Source organism: Diprion similis, chromosome 9 (assembly GCF_021155765.1).
Source record: "Diprion similis isolate iyDipSimi1 chromosome 9, iyDipSimi1.1, whole genome shotgun sequence".
Classification (NCBI taxonomy): domain Eukaryota; kingdom Metazoa; phylum Arthropoda; class Insecta; order Hymenoptera; family Diprionidae; genus Diprion; species Diprion similis.
In genome coordinates, this window is record NC_060113.1 from 3344500 (window position 1) to 3355439 (window position 10940).

At 36.0% G+C, this 10940-nt stretch overlaps 1 protein-coding gene across 3 annotated transcripts; it reads right to left on the bottom strand.

Annotated features, from left to right (window-relative positions):
- Window positions 1–112: 112 nt before the first annotated feature.
- Window positions 113–10092, bottom strand: LOC124410652 (CD109 antigen). Of its 3 annotated transcripts, none has more exons than XM_046889176.1 (7): window positions 9804–10092; window positions 7532–7711; window positions 7366–7434; window positions 2736–6771; window positions 2380–2573; window positions 1937–2217; window positions 113–1853 (listed from the first exon to the last, which is right to left on the bottom strand). In XM_046889176.1, the coding sequence occupies exons 2-7, from the start codon at window positions 7705–7707 to the stop codon at window positions 1636–1638; spliced, it is 4974 nt and encodes a 1657-aa protein (XP_046745132.1). In that variant the 5' UTR covers window positions 7708–7711; window positions 9804–10092; the 3' UTR covers window positions 113–1635. The 3 variants fall into 3 exon arrangements, with proteins under 3 accessions (XP_046745132.1, XP_046745131.1, XP_046745133.1); XM_046889175.1 differs by having other exon boundaries at window positions 9826–10091; XM_046889177.1 differs by lacking the exon at window positions 7366–7434 and having other exon boundaries at window positions 9826–10087.
- Window positions 10093–10940: the final 848 nt, after the last annotated feature.

Genomic DNA, 10940 nt, shown 5'->3' on the forward strand with positions numbered 1-10940 from the left:
CGGTTATTACACTCGTATCTTCCAAACAGTTTAAACCTTTCTTTGATATGCTGACTGCGAATTAATATTCGTATGAGGTAGAATTAAACGAATATTTTCGATCGATATTTTCTGACTGCATTTATTTATATAAATGTTATAAAAGTTGTAATCGTTTCCAACATGTTTATGGAAAACTAATATAAATTCCAGGTGTAGAGATATATTCTGTGCGTTGTCATTTATTTTAGGTACTTATTTTCACTCTACATGTGAAAGTTATTTAAAGTATATTATAGGTATCAAATAAAGTTACACAAAAATCGTGTAGTTAAAAAATAAAATAGTATTTGTTAAAATATTAATTACACTTGAGTGAAAAAGTTATTCTACGTGGACGGCTTTATGAGACTCATTTTTTTTTGCTGCTTTTGACAAAAATCTTCTTGATATAATAGAATATTGCAATATGAATTTTAGTCTTGTTATTCAAGAAAAACTCGTGACATTATGCCTACCCTGTTTTCGTGAATTCATTCAAAAATAATTTACCTACGTTTATGTCACATAAAAGTATGCATCTGCAAATGAATGATTGTTACATTTTAATATTACAAAAAAAAATTATTTGTAGCGTCAGACTCTTTCCCAAAAGCAGCGTTATCTTAAATTACACAACTAGTTTATAAGTTAACTTAATAATTCAAATGCGGACGGAATGATTTCAAGTAAAAGATTCAGTTGCAAAGTCAGTTTGTGATAAGTGTGAATCAATCAAATGAATAGCTACTCCTCTAAAGAGAACTCAAAACGGAGGTAAGTTACATAATCCATTAATAATTTTTGAAACTTTGCCGCCAATTATATTAAATACCTAGTATCAGAATGTTTTGATAGCTCATTGTATGCATTCAGTTTGATATTAATAAAAATAGATGCATTCCTCAATGTACACAATTGTGTACTCAATTCTGAGATATTGAACATAAACATTGAATGCCAAATAATTCAATTCTTAATATCTAACTAATTTATATGTAAAATATCAAAAACCATGGACAGATCTCATAGCGATCAAAGCTACATTACAATCATTTTCCACTAACGCCTGTGCTTACAGAGAATATTTTTCGATACCTTGATTCCAATCGTACTGTATTGCATTACTGTAACTTGTAAAATGTACTATTTTGCTGTCTTTTCTTCAAGTATTCTAAAAAAATAAGTCTTAAAAATGCTAACTTTTTACATAAAATTGATGTCATAAACATCAGAAAAAAGATTCTTAAATTAGCGCAACTATTTAAAACTAACAGCAGTATTATTACTCGTTTTGTTCGTAATTCTCAAAAATATATATTATAATATATAACATATGTCTCTTAATAAGGCAACCTTGGTGAAGCTACTAACAACATTTTACATACATTTTATAACTTTGAACTTGAAGTTGAGAATCTGTAGGCACTTTAGTTTACATTAGAAACATTACGGTTCACATGATGTCGAAGTTTGATGTGAGACAACATTTACCTTACATACAGTGTCTCTTGTATCGATTACATTTTTTTCTTAGAGATTCTCAAGTCGTCTAACTGATAATGAGATTTCAAAGTGCATGTCTTTTGATCCTATCATTACAATATGCTCTTTGTTTCAATTATTGTAAAAATATCCTATGTTAAACTGTTGTGTTCTGAAGTACCTCATTACGGTAACGAACAATGAAATTATGAGAACAAATCCAGTAGGAGTTGCTAGTAGCGGAGCTGCGTTATAGATGTTACAGTATGGACATTGCGAGCTTCCACAGACCTCACAAATGTTGAGAATATACGTTGACAATGAATCGAATATAGTCTCATTGAAACGTTCTGAAAAAAAGGATATTCATGGATAGAAATAACAGCGTGTCGTTTGAGATAGTTAAAATATATCAGTTATTACAAATACGTACCAGGTGCATAATAGTCGTAAACTCTGATTGGCAAATATCTTGACATATTGGCGACTGGATACCATCTTTCAATTGTAAAATTGACGCATGTTTCTTCCGTGTCTAAGTAGTCAAAGTAAAACAATACTTTTCTTTCTTGGAATCGTGCACGTTGCAAATTTCGAACCTGCTTAGATAAGATATATCGATCCAAGTTCTGTTGTTGTATGATGTATCCTGTAGGAATGGTGATATCCAGTACAGCCATTCCAGAACGTGAAGATTCATTCACGTTTATCCATCTGTAGAAATGTGTTCAATGTTAATTATTAATCATAACATGCGAAGAATACTATATTAGAACAACATTTTTTTAGAAATCAATGATAAAATACCCACTGATAATCAGTTTTGGTAAAAAAGAGTTTCAGCTACAATAAATAAAATCTGTTGGTTGTAATTACGTTTGGCAACTGGTATAGGTGATGTGAGACTGATTTCTTCCATGGAAATTGGCTCGCGTTATAAGGTCAAAGGCTCTGATGGGTGGTTGTGTTTGGAATTTCTTGATATCAACATTGTATTGAACAGACATTTGTAAAATGGCGTAACCAGCTCCTTTAGCTTGTACCTGAACTGTACCCCAAGCTTCTGGTATCTAGGAACACAAATTAATAAAAAATTAATGTAAATATTTTATACATGACTGGTGTAAAACTTACATCAGTGCAAGTCGAAACCTTACTTACAAATTGACTATATTTTTTTTTTTTTTATTCAACAAGATATTTATTTAAAAAGTCGGGATAAAATTCAATACCTCAACAGTTTGGAGTCTTGCCAAGTTTTTGGGGGTGACATACAAGGTTTTAGTCTGGCCAGGTAAAGCAGTTGCTTCAATAGTGACAGTCAATTCACTAACATCCCTAATTCTTTGTCTGACTGTATAGTCCATCAATGCCTTCATGGCCCATGCAGTGTCTTGCGTCGAAGCCCATCCACCATCTGTCAATCTTTGTGCATTAAGCCATTTGACAATGGGTTCAGTCCAGATTTCTTGTCTAGCTACATGCACAAGAAGCGCATAGGCAGTTGTTTCGATATTTTCCGAATCGTAGGCATATGGAAGACGTGGCAATGAGAATGGCTTCTGATTTTCTAATTTTTGTGGTGGTAGGGGGACAACTTCCCTGCCCCAGTAAGTTAGACCATCTTCTCGCCTTGCCAATTTTGTTAAAATGGTAAAACCTAGTTCGGCAGACGAGGCTTTGGCTAGCAGCAACGCATATGCCACTATTGCTACTTCGTAAGGCTTTCCTCTTTGCTCAAGCAATTCCAAATTTCGCTCAAGCCATTTCACTGCCTTTGCTGCTGCTAATGCTACTTGAGCTCCCAAACCCCCTTTCAAATCCTTCACTGTTTCCAGAGTAATCAGAACGTGTGCAGTCAGTGATATGTTTCTGTGTTTAATCGGATTATCATCGTAATTTAATGAGCTGTTCACTTTTCTGTCCGGTAGCCATGTTACTTCGTAAAATGAACCTTCCCATGTCTGATGCTGCAAGATCCAAGCAACTGCATCGGCAATTACATTTGGATCAATGTACAGATAGTTTTCCCATTCATAAAATCTAGCTTCTTGGAAAACTCTAGCACAATATGCAGTCAACCAGACACTGGACGCTGACTGATTCCAATCACTGCGAAACAGACTAAAAGATCCATCGGGCATCATGAAAGACAATTGTCTTTGATATCCTATATTCATGTAATAGAAACTGTCTTTTTCCTGAGTAATGTTGCGTTGATTTATTAATCTCATATAGAGAGTGGTGTACATGTTGGCAGCAAAACTGAACATATTTTGCTCAGCTGCATCCATTGGCAATCCCAGTAAACTCGTAGCATTTACTGGCATTGTGGGAAAAATGGGACCGACAACATCACCAACGATACTAATTGTTGCCTTGTTTGAACCATATATGTAGTAACGATTTTCCTCGTATGGTATAATAGGTGTTTCAGTGATGTTTACATGCATGTACTGGAATACATAAGCTCGATTACTCAAATCAAGTAGAATGGACTGATGTCTGTGCTGAGGTAAGCCATCAGCCTCGACATGCAACGTCCGTGTAACTTGATCTCTGCCAACCAATGTTGTTGCATAAATGTGAACTTTGATGTCTCCTAATCTTGTAGGTACTATGGGCAAGTATACGACAGTAGCATCTTGCGCGTGAATCCAAATGAAAAATTGATGTTCTCCAAAAGATGTTCTTGGGCTATAAGATTGCACTATCCCATTCGCTTCAACGTGAACAAACTTGTAATCCTTTGAATCGGATAAAACTACTGTCGCCTCTATGTTCATTTTCATGTAGTTGAATACAGACACTCGGATTCCGACCTGTTCACCTTGCCGACTATGAGTTGGCATTTCAACATTGATAAAGAATGGCAAGACACCAATGTACTCAATAGCTTTAGGTAACATTCCAAAACCTATAGTGGGACTCATACTAAAAGCTGTTACCATCCAATGCACGGGTCTTTTAGGCACATCGATATTGAATATCTGCCTTCCGTGAGGTCCAATGTTAATGTCTTTCCACATCCAAACGTTTTCATATTGTCGTTGTAATCTGTTGAACCTCGATTTTCTGAAGTTGGCTAAATCTGTAGCATTTCCATGTATGCACAATACTTCGTCTGTTCCATCTTCGCAATCAAATATCCCATCACATTTTTTGTCCAGCCTGTAGCACTTACCATTCAAGCACTCTCCGAATCCTTGAGTTCTGTTGCAATAATCCAATCTTCTGTAAATTTGAGCATCCGTGAAAACTGCTAAGCCTACATACTCAAAAGTTCTGTTGACATCAACACCGTATGTAGATGAGGGGAAGTATACTAGCTCGTCTGGATCTCCTCCGTGAGAAAGCCAAGAATGAGAATGTGTACCATTTGTCTCTTCACCAAAATGTGACATCTTTGTTATGACGTTAGCATAAGTCAACTCGTTACCAGCTTGCATAGTATAGAAAGCTCTGTCAATTCCAGATAAGCCCACATATGCTCCAGGCTCTCCATAAATTGCGATCTCAACATTTTCACCCGTTCTTGCTTTTTTGTCATTTATAAATAGTGTGAAGTTATTTCTTGATATACCATTCACAGGGAAAGTCAATGAGTCTGCTATAACTTCGCCATAACGCCCCACATGATAAACAATAGCCGTAGCTACTGGAGCCATTTCTGGACTCAATGGTATTGAGAAAGTTCTGATATTATCTTGCATGGTTTCTTGCTGGTGTAGTAAAATGGATCCTTTCGACATTATAATATAGTTAAAATCGTCGATGTAATAGTTAGTCTGAACATGGAAAATTATATATTCCCCGACTTTGGCATCTGCTGTTGACGTAGAAACTTTGATTTGCTTGTGATTTGGAGATTCATGAGTAATCAGTAGAAGTTCACTCTGAGCTCTATTGCCTTCACCATCTGTTAAGTAAGCGTATATTCTCATGGAAGATACATCATTCAATACGCGCTGTGCTTGTTGTGGGTTATCATCAAGCCCCAGTTGAGACTTCAGATCAATTTTCATATACCAAATCGCATCACTACCTGCAACAAGTCGCAAGTATTGAGTATCGAGTGACCGTCTACCTCCACCACGCATTTCAACATCAGCTCTCATCTCCATTCTCGCGTTTCTTAATTGCGATTCCTTTAAAGGAGAGTCGTCGTGGAACGATGCAACTATGTTTAAGGAGAAGGGCATCTGTGGTTTGAAAATTTGTGGTGAACCTCCAAAGAAGTGAATTTTTATACTAGAATTGTATATCCTCGCCGATGAATATCCTGTAATTATTTCTTCCAAAAATCTTTCGCCCACTGTTGCCGTAATCATTATTTCCATTCTGTCCAGTGACGGAGCAAATTGAAGCAGTTCTCTCATTGGATATCTGAAGGCGTATGTACCGTTAAAAAATTGCAATACTGGGTGTCTTTCTTCATATTGAGTCGGTTTATTAAACCAAGCCGGATAGTATTCGTTAAAGTTGAAGTATTTGTCAGTGATTTCATTCTGAGTGGAAGTACTATGGAGTCTATCTATAGGGCGAAAACTTGCTCTAAGAGTAAGATTTCCTCTGACTGGAGCTCCGGATGTATAATTTGCCTGAACTATACCGTGAATGTATGGATCGTTGTCAAAGAAAAATGCAGGCATCGTAACATTCACTTCAAAACGGGTTTGATAGTATTCTTCAACGGAAAATGTCTTTTCTTCTACTTGGCCTTGTGCTGTAATCTGAATTTTCCATTCACCAAACACAGGTTGATCCGAAAGTTGATAAGTTAGGGAAACAGTCCCTAAATTACTTTGTCGACTCAGCCACCTTCTCATTACCCTTCCTCTTGGATCCAGCATGTAAACATCAACAGGATCATTGAAAGTTTTCAATTCCGTATTGATGGGAATCGTTCTGAATCTAACGGTTTGTCCCTGCATGTAAACGGGCTTATCCAGTTGAATGAAGATAGTCATGGATCTTTGATTGAACATCAATTTCGTTTCATTTAAAAATGCTTGTCCGCCGGTCAGTGAATTGTACATTCCCTCAATCCTGAGTCTATAATTTCCAGTGATTGATGTGGATGGCATTCGCATCATCAATGTTTCTGGTATGCCTGGTTTAACTTCTTCATGAGCAGCAGCTATCTCGATGCCGTTCCACTGGATAGAAGATCGAACAGTCAAAGGCAATGGACTTTGGAGTACATTGACGGCAACTCGATATGTTTGGCCAGGTCGCACCAAGCGTGAGGCTACCACAAAGTATGTCCTGTCAAAATAAAATACATTTTACTACTTATTTACAATTTTGGATACTTTTAAAAGTATACCACATTCTGTACACATAGTATTTATTAGTTCAACTTGGGATACAAGCATGTAAATTACAGTATACATAGGTATAATATGTGCAACATAAAACATGTAGCATAATAAGCATTGCGAGATGAAGCTGTCATTTCAGGCAATTTTATAATTTGGAATAGAATACAATCTTCGTTGGTGAGGATGATATATCCATTTGAAAAATCAATTTAAGTAGAAGTAAAACAATTCATGATTATTACAAATTTGATTCAGTTACCATATTGAAAGATATATAGTAGTCAGATTGAATTAAATTTTTAAAAAGTTAATCCATGCATCAAAAGTTTTAAGACTAGTTCACGGTGCAAGTGCCAGTGTTTGGACAATTATTTTCTCTTTGTAATTCATAATGTGCAATTTTAAGTCTAAAATTGTGCAGCAACATGAATCATTAGTATATCAAAGAACACGATCACGACAAGCAATAACTCAATAAGCAACACAGATACTACGCCCCAGAAGCATCAACACATTTTCACACATTTTCCATGCTTACATAGGCTGCGGTATCCAACCTTTGTATGCCCAATATGCATCAGAATATTTAGTATTGTAAATATCTATCCTGTAAAATAAATTTTGGCATGCTGCTTGAATCACCTAGTCTACAGCGTTAAATCATGCAGTATCATTCATTCCATATGTATAAGAACATAACTTACGCTTCTTTGATAATGACATTATCATTTTGACCACCATTTCTAGTTCCATATGCAAGATTAGAATCTCTTTCCTGATTTTCATTGTATCGATTGTAATAAGGACGAGTTGGGTCCACATTTTCAGGTGTCTGGCCATACGTGCTGGCCAAACATATCGCCAATGTTAGCCACCACATTTTGCTGTGTAAAAAAAAAATTAAGGCATTAATAAATGTTTTATTTTCAAACTTTTCTGATCAAGCTGACACTAGTAGCCAGAGTTATCAGCCAAATTGGTGATTATAATTAAAACAAAGTAGTGAAACCCAGCGATCAAAATTTCATTTCTTACCTTCAATTCATAACATTTTTTTTATAATTACGGTCATATAACTAAACTACATTATCGAATTTGAAAGAAATTAACTCTGGCTTAACTAAATGAATATTTACATTTAAGAAAATGTACTTCATTGAACTGACTAAAAAAATTTCATAGAATATTGAAGATAATTGCATTAGTGCATAAATGAATTGTTGATGCTAAGGTGTATCTAGCTCCATATTTCAACATTTCTTAGTAATAGCAAAAGAGCAGTCTTCTCATAAATGTGTAATCTTTACAATACATCAGAGTTTCAGGTACTTGTATATTTGTGCACTCATGTAGCGCTGGAGAAATCTTAGGTAACCATAAAAGTCAATGAATAAATATATAAAAGTATCGCTGAAATTAAACTAAGAAACATTTCAGCAACAGCTATTTTCTGCAATGTTACAGTTTATCAGTATTGAATTGTGACATCATCTTAGGCTATTGAAAGCTGTTTTGTGTGGGCAAACATGCTCTACGAATGTATGTCAGAAGAAAAATTATTGTCACTTGGAATGGACAAAAAAAAGGTGCTCAGACTAAAACATCATAAATATTTCAGAGAATGAGACAAGCTTCTATTTACATATAATATTACATCATGAATAAGAAACGAGTACTGTTTCATCTAAGGCGCTTTCAATATTGGTAAGTTTATTGAATGTTAATAAAACTATAGCATTTGATTTGCTAACAATAGCTTTGTAATCGTATTTGAATTTTAGGCAGAAATCGATTCGGTCATCAATACGTGTCAAACAGTAACCAAGATGTTAAACAGAGACAAGTGGTCACTAGGATTTTTGAACCAATGATGTCCTCATTATTTATGTGAATAGCAATACACCCTACAATTCATGAATACGAAGCAAACTGATTAACCAAGGGATTTGGAGGAAAAGAAAATATGATAGCCAGTATGCTGCAGCTTGGCCACCTAAGAAATGAAGCACAATGAAACAAGTAAGGGGATTTATGTGTGTACCACCCACACATTTTATGGTGACGACCCTATGACCTGTATTCAATTAGGAAGGTATGTGTACTCTGGAAGCTTAGAAAGAAAAAGAAATTTAAACATTACATTTCCATTCACTTTACAGCATTTATTTTGAAGAAACTGTGGTAATGTTAAATAATTTAGTTACTTTGACTATTAGTATTCCGAAAAATATAAATCAGAAGAATTATAAAAGAATGAAATCTGAAGGTTTTCTAAGAATCAATCTGATTCGTACATTTTGATTGGATTTGTAAATGAGAATAAGTGTGAGAAATGAATCAACGATGGTACAGATGGCTTTAGGGACTGGAGACGCGTTTTTCTAACAATAGATTTGTGATCTAATACACACGCACGCTAGTTCATAGATGGCGGGCGGTTCTCGCGTATTCGTCAGGTGAAAATTTAATAAATATGTATCTAATAATGAAACTGAAACACTTTTAGCAGACGAAAAACTTTGTCAAACGGTAAACGAGTCGTGAAAATGGTCAAGAATGGTCAAAATGGCGATAACCTTACCTACGTTGATATTTTACATACGTAAATAGGAAAGCTAACGGAAAAAAACAAGGAAGTGATTATTAACTAAGTATTGGGCCACAAACGGTGGTTTTCGGTAACGTGGGTCATAGATAATAAGTTAACGATCGAAGCATTTCCACCGAATCAAATAAACGCACACCGTCACGCCCCTACTTTTATTTCTTAACATAATATACCGCCCGATTATGGAATAAAATAACGTATGCGTCTATCTCGAACCGATAAGACAGTTTTTATTAGAAAATCGAAGAGTTATCGCAGGTAAGCTGATCGCTTAGTGAATACGAGACGCGTCTGTGAAACTGCCTGTAACGTATTAGTCAGTATTTGAGTGTCGTGGCGAGATGGTTTGTTGGTCAACGCCCAAATACCTGAGGAATGAACGGTGCTCACCTGCCGATTACTGGCATGCCGTATCAATGGGATACTCAATTAAATCCACACATTATATCCTGGATAATTCGAAGAACACTTTTCACACGGAATTAATAACTCTGTTTCGCAAGGATAATCATCAGTTTTTACTACAAACTAATCACAACACCAGCATTCATTCTCTCAATGTGCCGACCGAACCACCTCCCACTATACTCACGCCTGACTTTTGCCACAAACACGACGCCACCCCCTCCACACTAGACATAGAACACTTGTTGCCCAGGGCCGTAGTTTGAGGGATCAAAAAATCTCGCTCGAGCCAGGATGAAATTTGTATATTTATTAGCATGGTGTGCTTATACTTGTGATATTCAACTAAATCCCTCGACACCCAAGTGAAAACTCAATTTTGGATCGGCGTGAAGATATTCGGTGACTTATTACCAGTGCCCTATGTTATCTATTATATGCATTGGTTCAAATCGTATCGATATTGTTAATTTAATCTCGAAGAAAAACGAAGATATAGTAATTATGTATATGTACAGACGACAGCGCCAAATCGACCGTATTTGTTCCGGCCAACGGGCATTTTCTCCTGGCTGCGCAAGTGGCTCAGCCAATCATAAGCCTTCGAGGCTACGCCATGGCATGAAATGAACCAATCGTTTTGAATTATCATATCCTACAGGGACAGTAAATAACGGTATACTCGGTATTTCTGAGACTATTATAACAACTGATGCCGCTATGATTATCCTTCACTTTTCTATACTCCGACTGAGCATTTTCTGGGCACAAATATTTGTGTTTTTGGTAAAATTATGACGAATAATTGCCAGACCACTCGTCGGCGGTAGGCTGGATTTTGAGGGGCGTCAGTTTGACGCAACGGCAACTTGACGCGACAACGTACGCCTTCAGCAGGAAAAGTCGTTCGTGAAAATGGGTACCGATGCAACGGCAGAATACCGCGCGTCAAAACTCACGTGATTAGTTAAATAGATCCCTAATACACTCTTATTCAAAGAATTTAAAGATCTAGAATTGTTGCTTAGTATAAAAAACGAGCGTATGAAAGAGCAAGATGAAGTAGCTGATGGTGTATTTGGACTGCACTCAATCAATTT

What these genes read in the sequence shown, in the direction of transcription:
- LOC124410652 (XM_046889175.1), bottom strand. An exon ending in GGTTGGATACCGCAGCCTAT is followed by an intron (nt 6,772 to 7,365) that starts GTAAGCATGGAA and finishes TTATTTTGACAG; the next exon opens with GACATACTTTGTGGTAGCCT. An exon ending in ACCTATACCAGTTGCCAAAC is followed by an intron (nt 2,218 to 2,379) that starts GTAATTACAACC and finishes ACATTTCTACAG; the next exon opens with ATGGATAAACGTGAATGAAT.